General features: G+C 42.7%; 2 protein-coding genes across 4 annotated transcripts; both read right to left on the bottom strand.

Moving 5' to 3' along the window:
* Positions 1 to 16: 16 nt before the first annotated feature.
* On the bottom strand, positions 17 to 8,325 carry xkr5a (XK related 5a). Its single transcript, XM_086167184.1, has 8 exons — positions 8,310 to 8,325; positions 7,967 to 8,106; positions 6,774 to 6,957; positions 4,996 to 5,180; positions 4,641 to 4,853; positions 3,563 to 3,732; positions 3,347 to 3,458; positions 17 to 2,319 (listed from the first exon to the last, which is right to left on the bottom strand). The coding sequence occupies exons 2-8, from the start codon at positions 8,097 to 8,099 to the stop codon at positions 1,376 to 1,378; spliced, it is 1,941 nt and encodes a 646-aa protein (XP_086023310.1). The 5' UTR covers positions 8,100 to 8,106; positions 8,310 to 8,325; the 3' UTR covers positions 17 to 1,375.
* Positions 8,326 to 8,341: 16 nt separating this feature from the next.
* On the bottom strand, positions 8,342 to 16,781 carry prdm1c (PR domain containing 1c, with ZNF domain). Of its 3 annotated transcripts, none has more exons than XM_086167187.1 (8): positions 16,604 to 16,781; positions 15,259 to 15,516; positions 13,767 to 13,886; positions 12,647 to 12,899; positions 10,152 to 11,134; positions 9,899 to 10,027; positions 9,570 to 9,630; positions 9,176 to 9,435 (listed from the first exon to the last, which is right to left on the bottom strand). In XM_086167187.1, exons 1-8 carry the CDS (start codon positions 16,628 to 16,630, stop codon positions 9,326 to 9,328), a joined length of 1,941 nt encoding a protein of 646 aa, XP_086023313.1. In that variant the 5' UTR covers positions 16,631 to 16,781; the 3' UTR covers positions 9,176 to 9,325. The 3 variants fall into 3 exon arrangements, with proteins under 3 accessions (XP_086023312.1, XP_086023313.1, XP_086023314.1); XM_086167188.1 differs by having other exon boundaries at positions 9,198 to 9,430; XM_086167186.1 differs by having other exon boundaries at positions 8,342 to 9,630.

A 16,781-nucleotide genomic window follows, 5' to 3' on the forward strand; every position in this document is an offset into this window, starting at 1 on the left:
AAATACGTGAGTGGAGACCACGTAGTAAGAGCGATACAATGAGATCTACCTGTTAACAAAGTTTCAAGTACACAGCTAGTAATGGTACAAATGTTGAAACGCTGTAATATTGTTCAAAAAATTACAAAAAACATGAAATGTAACCCCAAATCATCCGGCATTAAGGTTATTTATTGCTTATTTTGAGCCACCAGTGGCCTTTCACTTCACAGTTAGAATGTCATATAGGGCAGTCTCAGAGGTGCAAGAGAAATCTCTGCGTTGTGTCACAGCTTTGTTCCTGGATTTCATCTTATTATCTGAACAGCAGTAACCAAAAATTGAATTGCCCATAAAAGTAACCATCAAGAACACAAAATGTCACAACAGGTATGTCACCGTCATCATTTGATTTGTTTCACAAGGTATATTTGAAACCTTTATAAAGTCAGTGCCTGAGACATTGTTCTTTTTCCAGCATCATATAAAGTAATAAAATATATTTTGGAAACCAAATGGTAAACAAGTAAATGAAGTTAAAAACATCAAACTGTTTAGCTAGATTTGACACACTACGCCTCACCCCCCCCAGTACTTTTAGTTCACATGACTATACAAATATTCTCAGGGGCATCGGTTGTTTCTTTTCTAAATGGAATTTTAATATTAAAGAGAAAAAAAAATAGATCAGTAATTGATATATGTTTCGGAAGATCCTTGTGCTCTTAAGAAGTCGATCACGCTTGAGATAGTAAAGCTTTTGATCAGACACTGCTCCTCTGTTTATAACTAGAGGGACACATATATATTCTTAGTACTTCTGGCATTTCGTATTAATAGCATAAGCTTCGGTTTCTAATAGAAAGACCAGAAGTTGTGTAAGACCATAAAGTAGCTGCATTATATTTGATGATGTCTATCGCTAAATCTCTTGACTACTTCTTTTATATGTACTTATGATCTGGCAGATACTTGTGTTGTCACACAGCAAGATTCCAGCAGTTTGAGATGATTTCCATTGACATAACAAAGGTAGAATAATCAGGTAGAATGTGTGTCTGAGCGTCATACACAGAGCAATATCTCCTTGATGAAAAGACAATCAGAGTGTCCTCCCCTTTTTTGCTCAATTTTTGTGCAACATATTGCTTATGGAAATCAACATATGATTAGCACTAGCGACAGATTAGCTCAACTTTATCCGCAAATTGCATCTGCACTACTGTATGCCCGACAGTTTTCTAAATATACAGACATATACAGGCAAATTGTCTGCCAGCCTTTTCATCTAAAATGATAGAGCAGCTTAAAAGGAAGTCTTCCAAACAAAGCTGGTGTGCTCATTTAATGTTTGATGGTTTGTTGATATTCTTTCCCTGATTTTGTCATGAGAAAGCTAGAAATTATCATCCTCATCTCTTTGGGACATAATGAGCTGCCTCCTGGGACCTGTGAGGTGCGGGACACTGGTGGGAGAGTCCAGCCCTCCCGAGTCCAGTTTGGGCGTAGAAGTGCAGCGTGGCCCGACCCGACCCATTAACCCACGGACGTCCCTGTGAAGAGCTGGATCACTAGGAATGGAATTGAGACGCACACCTTGTTCCAGACCCCCAATGTCCCGGTCCAAACGAGGGTTACTGGCACTGCTGGGAGACTGAGGATCAGCACTGAAGTATAGGGTTGAACTTGACTCTGTGGGGCAAAAGTATGGTTCTGGGCTGTCTCCAAACACAGACTTGCCCTCTGGTGAGCTGCGCTTGAAATCAGATGCAGGAGACTCCAGAGGACTTTCCATGTCTGAGCTGTCACCCTCTTCTGCTTGTTCAAAAGAAGTGGGCTCGCTTACACTCTGGAACTCATCTTTACAATCCGACAAGGGTGCCAGGCCTTTGCTCTGGGACTCAGTGGTGGAGACACACTCGGAGTTGCCACCCGCTGTGATAGTGATGCCTTCATTACTCTTAAACTCTTGGTTGTATTCCTCCATGTCCAGTATCACTGCTGCCCCACCTGACCCATACACTCTGTTGATCTTCCCCAGGTCACCTGTTTTCAGGGCCAGTCGGATGAGAAACCAGTGGTGGTGATAGCAAGTACAGGAGGAATTGGGCCTGGCTCTGCAAGTGCCTGGGTGCTCCAGCAGAGAACCAGCCACACCCGAAAGAGAGAAGCTCCCATGGTTTTGAAGGGCAGGAACAGGGACACTTTTGTCTCCAAGGGAAAAGGATGACTCTCCACGTTCAATACAAGTGCTGCCCATGTGGTTGCGGTTCAGACCTTGGGAGATCTCTGTCGACTTGGGATGCAGGAACCGATAGTAGAGGACCACAGAAGTAGCACCTGGTAAGAATGGGACAGGAGGGAAACTGTTTTAGTACATTTATCAAATGCAGTTCCTACGCTATTTAATGACTTGAATAAAAAAGTGTCTTAGATAATTGCTCAGTGGTTAGCGCTTTCGCCTCACAGCCTTCAGTTGGTTCAATCCAACTGAAAGCCTTTCCTCCCTGTTTCTGCATGAGTTTCATCTGGGCTCTCTGGTTTCCACCCACAGTCCAAAAACATGCAGCAGATCAATTGGGGACCCTTAATTGCCCTGATGTGTGAATGAGGGAGTGAATGGTTGTATGTCTCTATATGTGGCCCTTTATGTGATTGACTGCCACAGGGTGTATCTCGCCCAATTTCATAAGAATTTATTTTTGATTTAAGTCTAGAGTTGCTTGTTTTCTGCAATGAATCTCCAGAGGCTTGTTTAGTTTTTCAGTAGTTATTGTTATGTGTGAAGGATCACTAAATTTGGAGCCATCCATTCATTGTCTACATTGCCTATTCTGCACACTAGGCTGCAGTCAATCAAAACTGGCATTGGGAAAGAGGCTGGGTTCAGCCTCGGCCAGTCCCAAGTTAGTCTCCAGGGCCACACGGAGAAACAACCAATCCCTTCCTCAATCACACATATGGACAATTTAGAATCTTCGGTTAACCTACTACGTATAATCACAGCGCATACAGTACAATACAATCAGAGATACTGAGAAAAAGAATTATTTAACATGTATTGATGGTACACCTTGGCAAACGCTTCAGACAAGGCAATATATAAATAGATAACATGTAATTCTGTTATTCATCGTTTTTGAATGAATATTTGTAAAACCTAATTTCACCATTGACACACAGAGATAGATCATCATTGATATGTTGGTTACTATGTTGTTAGTTATTTGCTCTTTTGCAATTTGTTCAACAGAATCGATTGTTTTTACTCATATTACGTAATCTAAAGGCTAGCCGACTTGAACAAGAAACATTCCAAGAGACATCTGTTTCAAAATAAAGAAGGGAAAAAGGCAGAAAGACTCACCGAGGAGAAAACTACATAGTACAGTAGTTGGAAGGGTCATGTTGTCCCATGATGCTTCACTAAGGAAGTCAGAGGCTGCCAGCAGCAAAGTGGCATTTTCTATAAACATGAACTGAAGAGGACGAGAGAAAAGATGATATCAGCAGTCACTGGTAGACAGCTCTACTTTACTGTATGAGGACACAAGTATCAATGACAATGTAAATCATTCCTTACAGCGTAAAAACTGGCCATGCGGAATCGTGAGGGTCCATCTTTGATGTTAAGAAAGAGGAAGACATGGACGAGCCCCATGATGCCATTAAAGGCACGCCAACACCAAGGACCAGTGCAGATATCTGGTTGCTGTGATACCAGCCAGAGGGAAGCTGTGAGCCAGTGAAAACCTAGAGGTTGATGTAAAAATAGACCAGGATGTACAAATGCAGGATCTACATATAATTGGACAACTTCATGCAGTAGACAAGTGGAAAGTGAGATGGAGGACATGCTGCATCTCGCTCAAAATTATCTGTATCTGATTGCGACAATGGGGATATTAAACAATATCTCTTTTTAAAGTAGTCTCAGATGTAGGGGATTCAACATGATGAAACATTATTTTCCCCAGCTTTTAATGCCCCCAAGGCCAAAAATAATCAATAGATAATTATAAGGGGTAAAGTGAACTGAAAATTATGTCAGACTTGATAGTATGCAATAATCAGACCAAATAACATTAAGTACACCTCAGTTTAATCTCAGTTGATGCACTGAGAAAAATAAGAGTTGGCTGATGTATACACCTGATTAATTGGCCTCTAAAAAAAACCATTTCACTGAATAATGACATAAGACAATTACGGTAATGGTGACAATTTTAACAGTGCTTGACAAAGAATTAAGGATTAACACATGGACTTATAAAGACTCCTTTCTAAAATAGTAAATACCAAACAAATATGATACACTGCAAAGAGCATGTAACTATATAGATTTGATATATTGCAACAATACATTGTAACTTTTTCGCTCCTTTATTGTACTTTTAGTTGTATAAGCTTGATTTTTAATCTATCTTTCAAGGATCTTTCTTAGGCCCAGGGCAGTCTGATTCAGGTCAAGATAGGCATCCCCTGTCATTTCCCTGAGGAAGACTATGTCTACGTGAATTACTGCTTCATTTAAAATTACATTTGTGAAGCAGCACAAAGGAGCATTCACATGTACTTTGTGACTTGCTAATGGTCTAACAGTAGGTTTGAATCCGAGCAACTATTTTGTCTACTGAGCAACACACAAGCTATTTGCTTACCTGCCACTCCGCAGACCCACCAGTTAAAGACCCGTGCGAAAAACATGAGACAGGTGACCCTGGCAGCCAACATGCCTACCCTCCACACCAGCTGGCACAACAGCGCTGCCGGAGGCATGGCCAGGTGACCTGGCCGAATGAGACAGCAGGCTCGGCTGTACAGAACCAGGGACCAGGAAATAGACAGCACACATAGACCACAGCAATAGGCAACTGTAGGTAGAGCAGATGAAGCAAAGCAAAAATTACAGGATTACATCTATCAGATGTACAACTTATTATTACAGGGACAATGAGTATACTATAGAACTGTCAGCAGATCAGTAAATGGATGAAAAAAAAACAGAAGTTATACCTGGAGACATGATGCCCACATCAGTGGAAAACACCACATATGCCTGTAGCAGGCTCTGAGGCAACGTGAGGACAAGGGCTTCCAGGAGCCAAAGGGCAGCAACATCTGCCTGCTGCATGACTGCAGCTCCTAGCTCGGTCCCCGAACCTTGCATGCGCAACACTGACCGCATGCAGTCCCATAACCTAATAGAGGGAGGAGACATGGACACACACCACGGACGTTATTGTGTGTATATCCGCCTTTTTTTCTTTTACTTTCGACTTTTCCCTTCAAGGGTCGCATAAGCGAATAAACCTGATCCATCTAATCCTATTCTCTGTATCCTCTCCTCTCACATAAACTATTTAATTCATGTTCTCTTTCTTTGATGGAGTTCTTGCGACAGACCTCCTTCCTGGCAGTTCCAACCCCAGCATGCTTCTACCAATATATTCACTTTCCCTCCTCTGTACATGACCAAACCGTCTCAGTCTGGATTCTCTGACCTTCTCCAAAATATCTAACATGTGCTGTTCCTCTGATAAACACCTTTGCTGATCCTGTCCATCCCCATCACTCCCAGAGAGAACATTAACATCTTCAACCTTGGTAGCTCCAGCTCTGCTTCCTACAGTATCTTCTCTCCAATGCCTCTGTCTCCGACCCATTCAGCATCACTGGTGTCACAATAGTCTTGTACACCTTTCCTTTCATTCTGACTGATATTCTTTTAACACACATCACCTCTCAAAATTTCTCCAACCTACCTTACATGTTTTTCCCCTCCTTTCCACACTCTCCATTGCCCTGGACTGTTGACATTAAGTACTTAAAATCCTCCACTTTCTTCATCTCTACTCCCTGTTCCCTCATTGTTCCATTTGGTACCCTCTCATACACACACATATATTCTGTCCTGCTGTGACCTTCATTCTTCTCCTCTCCAGAACACACCTCCACCTCTCTAGATTTTCCTCCACCTGTTCCCTGCTTTCACTACAGATCACAATGTCATCCGCAAAGAAGGGGCTCAGAGCTGATTCCCGATTTGGTCCCCCCTTTTTTTATTTATTTATTTGGTTGGGACAGTGCATGTTTATGAACACACATGAGACATGCATGTAAACACACCACTCCGGATGTAGCCATGGGCTAATTTGCATCCGTTGTCCCACAGTTGCGCTCACAAACACACTCTCATTCATCCTGACCTATTGTACATGTTTTTAGTGGTAGGGGAAACCAGAGTACCCGCAGGAAACCTACGCAGACACGGGGAGAACATGCACACTCCATCTTGAACAACTCTGTCACATATAAAGCACACACCACTACTGTCTCACATTGTGCATATATGTCCTGCACCAGTCTAACATACTTCTCTACCACTTCAGACTCATACAAGACCATAGTTCCTCTCGGCACCCTGTTGTGTGCGTTTTCTAGGTCGGCAAAGGCACAATGCACTTCTCTCTGACCTTCTCTGTACTTCTCTGTACTCTACCAGCATTCTTAAAGCAAATGCTGCATCTGTAGTACTCTTTCTAGGCATGAAAACCATACTGCTCCACAGAAATGCTGACTTCTGCTCTCACTTTCCACTACTCTTTCCCCAGTGTATTCTCCTGATGAGTGATTTTATGACGAGTGAGTATATCCTCCCGAGCCAGCATGTGCATCAAAAGAGTGGTTTAACTAATTAGGTTGGCTGTTTTGTTCTTACTGGGTCATGGCTTCATGTTGGTTGCATTCAGTAACATTTTTCTGCTTTAAATCTGGAGTGAATAATGCCTTACCTTTTGAAAATACCCAAGTGCAGTATGTGTATTACAGAGAGGTAACTTCGTCTCCCGTCACCATCATCATAGTACCATTTCACACTTAACAATTGAACTGCTGTTGCTGGCAGGAAGAGTCCCAGTGTGAGGCCTGCCCACTGCATCTCCTCATTCCAAAGGTAAAAGCCTATGCAGTAGATCACTAACACATGGACACAGAGAGCAAAATACACAAAAATGTAAGGTGGTGCAAATATACAGTGTGAATGTTCATGTTGATTAAAATGAAAAAGTAGGGTGCAGTCCATTTTATCCAAAAATGATCAGTTTCTACAGGAACTGGAGCAAGTGAAACAGCAGATTTGTGCAGACGAGCTGTAGTCCTTGAAAACACAAAACACAATTAGGCCTCACTCAAGTGTATAATCCCTTAATTTGTGGGCAGGTTGCTCAACTGAGATGATACAGATAATAACACATTGCCTTTAGTTACAGGCTCGTAACATAGCGACCACACTGATCCTGATCTGTCACGGACGTCAAATTGTGTTGCGTTGTAATGATCGTGAATCTTGGTTTAAGGTGGGTCTTTTGTTACTTGGGGATGAGAAGTGAGGAAGACAAAGTCACACCCCGTCCTCATCGTCTCCGTTTCCTGTGCCGGTGCCCTTGGCTCAGTGATCTGCTTAGTCAGAGAGCCATCAGACCTGAGCTTTTAAGTGCTTTTAAAAAGTCTCCAGGTAAGCACATATTTATATACTTCTAGAGTCGCCCATCAATAAATTTGATAGTAATAGCCAATTTCCTGAGTTTATATGTTGTATGTAGGGAGGGTATACATCAGATCTAGCCTCGCATTATAACGTTACCTCAAGGTATCAAGGACAGACTTTAGCAACAGAGGTGAGTTGATGTTCCTTATTTTGTCATTGTGTGACCCCACAGAATGACCCCTGGAGAACAAGCGGCCCCAGTTTTGCACACGAAGGTGGCCTTATTCATGCACACTGTGCGTGTAGAGGCGTGCATCTGAACCGGAGAAACGGCTGCGTCGGGATCAGCTCCGGCACAAAGAATCGTAAGCCTGACACCACGATTCTTTCTTCAGCATCCCGCAACCGACGACAACATCCCATGCAAAAACCACATTTACCTGCAGCGTCTCATCGAGACGAAATTAGCATCGCGCTGGGAATCGTAAGCACACTTACGGGCGCTCCGTTCGGCCACGATGAGCAGCGCTGACACGCCGAACAGAACTGCCTGGCACCCCGCGATCCAGCATTCACTCCGCCGGGCCGCCGACGGCATCCTGCGGGCGACCGCCCCAGACGCGTTTATCATGGTATCGCTAGGTGGGCGAGGGAACAAAGCGGCGACATTATCCCGGGCATCCTTCGCCCTCGGAACATCCGCTCTTTTCTTCCCCCGGCTGCCTGTCCCCTGTCAAAATATCTGACGTCACCGCGCTGCTTTAAAGGGGCATCGGTTACCGTGCGTGTGACGGAGCTCGGCACCGTCCATCCATCCATCCATCCACCCGGGGCGTCTCACCTCTCCGCCGCCTGGCTGTTCGTCCCACTCCTGGATCTCTTCTCGATCGTCGACTCGGAGCCGAACTACGCGGAGAGATTTATCCCTCGTTTCATGTGCGGTGCGGGGAAGATGTGTCGATCGGCACTGATCCGCATCTAACACCTTCTCAGATCATTGGAGCGCCACTTGCAACAATAGGTCAACTGACACTCTTTTTACGATGTAATTTGAGGAACATTAGTGCAAGGAAGAATAATTAATTCTTTCCCCCCTGTCATTCTCCGAGTGAGGCTAAATAATTGCATGGGATCACTGACCCAACATGCAAAGATGCGGTGCTGCACAAAAACTTTTTCTAGCACTTTGGCATTTGTTTCACCGAAATTATATCGTCATCCCAGGGTAACATGTAACACGCCTATATCGAAAAACTGATACGCTCACACACCAAAGGAAACAAAGCAAAACAATTCGTACCGAATCATACATTTAGTTATACCATAGACATTTTTTCAGAGATGCAAAACACACACCAGTAGGTGTCACAATTGCATGAAGATTGCATTTAGATTAACATTGGCAATGTAATAAATTAACAAAGTGTATACATTAGAGTCACTAGTCCCAGGCCATGTTTGTTGAGTCTTGATTCTTCAGATGTAGGAGTCTTTGCAATATAGACAAGGCAATTCATGATTGAGATAAGGCCTTTACTTCAAATGGGGCTGTAACAGACAGCTGCTGAGTTGACCTGTAAGGATTATATGGCTGGATTAGCAAGCCTGTCTTTGGGCTCTGACATGCAGCCTGACTCCAGCTTTATTCCGGTCGGATGCCGAAGTAGAGGGCTATAATGCAGCTGAAAATCAGACCCCTTTGCAAATTTAAAGATGCCCAGCTCACACCCCACCCTGGTGCCATCCTGTTGGCCAGAGGTATGAATTTCCATCTTCTGTATTTGGTCAATAACATCTCCTGTGTCCATTCTGGACTCTCCAGCGATGGACTCAAGTTGCTCTGCCGCTTCGCTGACGTCAAACCTCTCTATATCCAAGTTGACTCTTTGTAGGTCCTCTGGGGAGCATTTGTGAGAGGCCGAAGGAGACCGAGGGCAGAATCCTTGGAGGTGCACCTGGAGACTGCACTGATGGAGGTAGGCACAGGGGCAAAAAGGACAACGATGAGAATGTTCTCCAGTATGAAGGCGTTTGTGGAGCTTCAGGTGGACGAATTGAGTGAACCGGGCCGGGCAGAGCTTGCACTGGTAAGGTCTTTCACCTGAGTGTAGTCGCTGGTGGGTCTTCAAGTTACTTGTGCTGCTGAAGCGCTTATGGCATACCTGCATTGAAACAGCAACTATTTTTATTTTCAGTCCTCTATGACGATTGATAGTATAATTTAACCCGCATTTAATACATCCAGGTGGAAAAATAATGGTATCAATATCATTTTTATTACTCATATTCAATTCCTTTGGACAGATCCACTGTATCCCTTGTCTTTATTCAAAGCTTAACTGTTGCCATATCCAACATGATAATTATTTGTTTTCACTCTAACCGAACAAACTCCTGTCGATATTTTCTTTAATTGCTGCAGTTATATACCTTGCATTCATGAGGCTTCTCTCCAGTGTGAACCAAGAAGTGTTTTTGCAGATGGGCCAACTGAGTGAAGGTCTTGTTACAAGTCTGGCATCTGAAGGGACGCTCCCCACTGTGCACTCGCAGATGGACCTGAGGAGAGTGTGTCAGAAGAAATTACTTTACAGCAACAATTTTAAGAACCCACGGTGGTAGAGAAATGTTAACATTCCCTAAATAGTCACATGATGCTTGGTGATAACTAAGAGTAACAAACCTTGAGATTTGACAGCTGCCCAAAGACCTTTCCACAGACATTGCATTCATATCGGATCTTTCCATTCTGCCTGGTAAGGGGGTAAGACAAGGTCTTGTAGCCGATGGCCTGTTCTTCTTGCTTAGATTTCCTGAGTTCCATCATATGTTCATTATTTGTCTCTGTGGTAGAGGTGGGTTTTGCAGGTAAACAGTCTGCAGAGGCAGCTCTGCCCACAGGTGGAGAGCATCCTCCTCGTACAAGGGAGGGCTGGGCTCTGCAGAGTGAGGTAACCATGGATGAGGCACTGGATGTAGAACGTATGGATTGTTCTTGGCGTTCTTTGTTAGGAGGAGAGTCGAGGTAGTTCGTCCGTTTGGATATGAGGCTCTTGTGCTTGTGCTCACCACTGGTTGGAAAAATGAGGTTTTGTCTGCTATTTGACGGATGTGTTGAGTCTTTTTGTCCGCTAAGAGGATAGAGACAATTTATGTGGCCACTGAAAGGCAATACATGAGATGCAAGAGACAAATAAGATTTGAGTCTTTCACCATGGGGTGGGTATGGATGAGGTAGAACGCTATTAAGGCCAAGTGAGTATTGAGGCATAAAATAAGAGTTTGGCTCCATAGCAGGATAAACACAGTTAGGCACAGAGTGCTCCTGGTACAGTTTGGCTATAGCAGGGTGTTGACTCTGCTGTAAGATCAAGTGCACACTAGAGGGGACAGGACTACCTAAATTTGGCTTATTGGCAGCTGGATGGCTACCAGAGAATAGAGATGGCATTGATCCTTGTTTATGGTCATAGACAGATTCAGAGAGGGGGTGCATTGGGTAGACAACACGGGGGCACAGTGGAAAAACAGAAAGATTGTTGTGAGATGATGGCCTTTCCATGTGCCTTGTGCAGCTACTCAGGGTTTTGGGGGCCTCCTCCTGGAGGATTTCAGTGACGCTGTGTCCTCTTTTCCCTGTTTTCTTCTCTTCAGCTTGGCTGTGTTCTATTGGATCAACATAATGGAAAAAAAACACATTTAAAATCAGCAATACACAGTAGATTATAGGCAGCAGGGTGACACATTCATTACATTGGTACGAGCAAGACCTCCATGGTGAAATCACCCTTAATGTAAAGTTTCAAGGGAAAAAGTTCAATCCACTCTGTTGCAATGGTTGTATTTTTTTTAAATCAGTTTGCCTCATTCAGAACTGCCCCAACAATGAAATCTTCACCAAAACATAAGGCAAGTGATCATAATAACGAATAGACTTGTGCTCACTTCTTTGTGGGGACAGTATCTGCAATATCTTCATTAAATAGCGAGCCAGTAAGCAAATGCTGTAACTACCCAGGTAGGGCAGGACAGTGCAGATATTTTCAGTGGCCTACAAAGGTTGAAAATGTTAAACTGAAAGTATACACAGATAAAAATAGTCAAAGGTTAAAGGAAAGAAAGGAAAGTGAAAGAAACTTAATATAATCTGACTTATAAGTCATGCATATTCCTACCCAATTGTACATAAAAACATTAATGAAATTATGTGAAAAGACCTAGGTGTTCTTAAGTAACATTGTTCTTTACTGACCTACCTTAGAATAGAGACACTAGCTGACAGATGCAGACACAACACTGAGGTATGCATGCACATTTAACCTACTCTTAGACATAATTAACTTCATCCAACATAACCGCATACTAAACCTCACTTCCTCTGTGTCCCTTCCCCCTCTTCTTAAAAGCCCTTTCTCTTCAAACAAACAGTCGCCACTCATATCAATCTGTCAGAAGGTTGCCTTGTCAGGAAGTTCAAGTAGTTGCTCGAGCGCTTCCTACTTTTCTTCCTCCTTAAAGCTAAATAAATAATGGGAGTCGTGCCAAAACGGTGTCAACAAACAAGGCAAGCCCAACAGTCTTCTTTGTTTGAGCATGTGTGTAAATGAGTATTGCGGTGTGTGCATGCCGTCTCCCAGTTATTTTTTTGTTCTCTTTGTGTTTGAATGTGTTCCAAATGCTTTGTGTGTATGTGTTTTTATTTTTCATTTATTTTTATTTACTTTATTAATCCCTTGCAGGAAATTATTTTCCATGCATTTAACCCATCACGGATGAACCATGAGGAGTTGGCAGCCACTTAGCGCTGTTTATGTGTGTGTGTGTGCGTGTGTGTGTGTGTGTGTGTGTGTGTGTGTGTGTGTGTGTGTGTGTGTGTGTGTGTGTGTGTGTGTGTGTGTGTGTGTGTGTGTGTGTGTGTGTGATTGGGCTGACAGCTGTGTGTCAGTGAAGAGACAGAAAAGGGAAACTTAAACATTGCCAAGAGTCATGAAATCAGTCTCATCTTATTCATGGTCCATGGCTGCTTCAACAAAGAGCTTTGGGTGTGACTGGGTAACCCCTAAACACCAACTCATGGAACATGTACAATTGTTTGATTTATAACTATTCTAGAATAAGCAAAGACTCAGTCCAGCTATATCAATCCTTGCTTCCTATTTGAATATTTCACATACTCACCAGTATAATCAATAGCCAGCTGTAGCAGTGGTGGGTAGTTACAGCGCTGGGCATATTCATTGCAGTACCAAACCAAAAGCTCCTGGCCTGGCTGTAGCGGTTTGATGGTGTAAAAGTAGATGTACAACCCATTCTGGCATGCAACAAGATTCTGCTCCTCCACACCACAGGCTGGGTTGACATATCGCATCCAATTGCTCTGCTCTTCATTCAAACCATCCAGGATGTGGTGTAAATGCCCCTTTGAGAAAACCTGCAGGGTGAGAGAAAAACATGAGAAATTCAAATACTGATGACTAAACAGCATCATGAAATGTTCTGTATGTGAAATGTCACTTGAAGCTTTTGTGGTAAATGCTGTATATTCTGTCAGTCAAGCTTGGAGCTGTTTGTCAATGTAGCGCATGTCATCAAATATTACAGAAAACATAATTGACAAGAATTTCACATTATGACCTGATTTTTGTACTTAAAAGTATACCATTTGCTATTATCCAATACTGCTCTGGGATTCTCAGCTGTGTACCTACTGAGATTTGGAAATAATCATTTAATTAATTTTGGCAGGTGTTCCTCCATCCCTTTACTTTCCTGATGGGACCTTAAATCTTTTGCTCTTCTTTACTCTTAGTTGAGACAAAATTTTACAAATAACAGATTATCTGTCCTCAAGCCATTACAAGTTTAATCTGGTGAGGCATAATTTCAAGGATGACATTGTAAGTACACGTTTGTAAAGAAGGGTGCCCTGGTAGTGCTGATGTGTATCATTTCTCAGGCTGAAACCCACTTCCTTGCTTAGTCAAGCTAAGATGCGCATATGATGAATTTACTGGCAGAAAGTAGCGGAGAGAGTGAGAACCACTGCGTCACAGAAACCTGCTGTCTGTGACCTCAGTCAAACATCTACACAGGACATTCAGTACATGCACATTTCTAGAAGTCAAGTTTATCTGCATTGCCAGAAACTGAAGTACTGAGCGGTGAGAATGTCAGAAGTAAACCACAACTGCTGACCTGTGCCATAAAGCAACCCCCATGGTGAACAGTTTTGACAAACACACATGTAAACACCCATTCAAGTGCATACAAGCAGAAGCCAAAAATGCATTTCACTTACCCTCCAAAAGTACTTTCTGTTGGCATCTTTCAACAATGTTTCGTTTGTATAGCTTTCCCCCACCAAAGGCCCAAAGCGTGTTCCTTTAGGAATCAGCTCCTTACTGGTAACACCAAGCACCTGTACAACCAGGAAGACAGGGAATATTAAACACCATAGGCGTGCAGCTGTGTTTGCTCTAAGTTTAAAAGTAACAAGAATGAGCATTTCTTTGGATACAATTCTCCTTATCTGAAGTGTCTATCTAAAAAGATCAGGTCAATTCAGTGGAAAATCATTACATGAGAATGTCTGTTCCAAAACAAGGGAGCAGAGTATTCAAGTGAGTAGTTCTTGTTGTGCCATTTCAAATCTCCTGAGGAGAAAATTTGGATTTTGGTTGCTAGTGAATGTCTTCCCTGAAACCCATTTGTTTAATACTTCTCAAGCCAGTCACCTGATTTACTTTTAAGTTTTTCTCATGTATTATCATTTTTACTGACACTATTGTTCATCTGCCAACAGGTGACCACCCACCCTTCTGTCTCGGGAGGAGGGCGATAAGGTGTCACGGGCTTCCCCAAACAATTCACCTGCACCTTGAGCTCTGTGTTCAGTTCCCTAAGGCAATGGTAATTTATTCTCTTTCATCATTGAGAAGTATAAGTTTAGTGTTTGTGGCTGAACTAAAAACTACATCCATCGCAATACAGGCTTTTCTCTACATTAACCGGCTATTTTAATGCAAACCTTCAACTGATGGCTGAATTTGGAGTGCCCTTGTTTCCCAGATGAAGGTAAATATTCCCAGCATTGTGGTTAACCAGGCATCAGACAGACCTCATTTGAAGGTCATTGTGGTAGAACAGGTATTTTGCCTCGGATGCCTCGGCTACTTCCTCTGATCTTGTCTGAGTAGCATTCTTTAGACTAAACTCTACTCTGACTTAGAGTATGTTAACAGGATACCAAATGTTTCCTTTCCATGAATAGTCCATTAGGATAAACATTGTTATGCATTTGAAGAATGTGTGCCTCACTATCTATTATCTTAATACCATTCTCTATTAAATTAAACACAAATCCTCTGCCACTAGACAGAAAATTAAACTGTGATGGCCTAACTTGATATGGATGATTGATAAGGTGTGGTTCCAGTGCCTCAGGCTTCCTTAACAGCGTGAATGTTAGGACAAAGGATTGGGAATTTGAAGTAGCCACTAGAGACCCCTGACAGTGCGCTGACCATCTGACTCACTATAGATAATGGAGAGGAAAGACTGGAAATAGATGACATCTTATCACACATTTCCCTCCTAATGTTGGATAAGTGAATGCGTGGATCTTGGAGTGACACATGGAGTTAGCTGTAGAACATGTTTGAGTAAGATTAGATTATTTTTTTTCTGTCATTACCTGCCTTGATATATAAAATGGTGTTTGCAACTATTCCAATGATCAATAAATCACTTTCTGCTCATGTGACACACCGGAGTCTTGCTTTGTTATGTACCTCTCCGGAGTTCAGATGGCGCGTCAGCGACAAATTTCTTGGTAAGGATCTCTCAGCTTGTGTCTTGCAATGGCTTTCTGACATTTCTCCCAGAGGCTGGTCATTCACAATGTAAGTGCACTTCTCCTCAAAGTCGGACTCGCTCCATGACGTCATATCTGTATCCAATGTCTGTGCCATTGCTGCAGTGAGCACCCCTGCACTTTGTGGCGACCCCTCTGAGGTTAACATGACTGTACTGCACTGAGAGGTGGAGGCCTGCAGGACAGATAGAGAGATACAATGTTGAGAAATGTCATTGTCAACTGTTTTGCTCCGCAGGAGAGACAACTATTTCCTTTGACCTTCTAAGCTACCACAAACACCAGCAGGAGTATAATTTTCAATGACGCTCAAATTATATTCAAGACTGTGTGATCTGTCAGGACAAAGCAGCAAGGTTTAGTTTGCAAAGAGGGGGACTGGTGAAGAATCTAACCCTCCCATCAACTGCTACTACCGGACAAACAAACTTCAAAGTGGAACCCTTGTGCTCGCTGCCCCATTTCCCCCACTGTCCCACACATCCTGTGAAAATCCAAGTCACAACCTCTGGGCTACGAGGGAGGTTCCTGTGCACGTCAGTACTGGAGCACCACCAATTTCGCAAGGAAACCAACAATTCTGTTGAATCGACCAGACTTCCTCTGAACCGAATGAGACAATTCTAACCTGGCTTTCTCTTTCTTTTGTTTTGTCCTTTCCTCTTAGGTAAAGAATGCTGTCAGATATAAGAGTGTCAACTCGGATGAAATATCCTGACTGATGAGGTGAAACTAAGCTTGCCTCTTGGTAAAGTAGTAGAGGGATAATATATAAATAAAAATGATTTGAACTTTGGTTGGCTGTTAAATTCTGGCAAATCCCAACTAAAACTGTAACAAAAACTTGTTGTTTAACTTTGTCCGCAAGAAATATAGAGGAATTATTGAGCAACATTCAATTTACTTTTTACTTTTTCTCTTTGAAGTCTGTCATTACTGATGACATATTAACATGATCACAAGAGTGACAGTTCATTCTGAAAACATGAAACCAAGTGACACAGCAGAAACATGTTTCCAATATCTACCCCAGATTCAAACGCTCACAGCTGTGGGTTAGGTCTTGAAACCACTTGTTATATCTTCTTGAAATGACGTTTCACAGGTCAATGTCATAGTGAAAACAGAACTGTTGATCCAAGTAATATATTTACAAAAATACTCCTCTCTATACAGGTACCATAACACTCTTAATTTTGTATTAGGATGAAAAAGTACAATGTGAAAAGGTTGAAACAGAATTTAGAAAAAAAAAAACTTACTGGAAAGCCTTGAGAGAAGCCACACATAAGGCAGGCTGCCGGTGCCTTATACAAAGTTCAAGTGTGCAATAGAAACCAGTGCTTGTCCTCTGTCTCCTCTCACTCACTCAGTCTCTCAGCCAGCCTTAGTATCCTGAGTACCTATGTGTAACCAACTATGCGACTGAACTCTCATGTG

The sequence above is a fragment of the Fistularia commersonii genome, chromosome 20 (genome assembly GCF_037954325.1).
Source record: "Fistularia commersonii isolate RoL2024-O1a breed Wild chromosome 20, RoL_Fcom_v1.0, whole genome shotgun sequence".
Taxonomy (NCBI): Eukaryota; Metazoa; Chordata; class Actinopteri; order Syngnathiformes; family Fistulariidae; genus Fistularia; species Fistularia commersonii.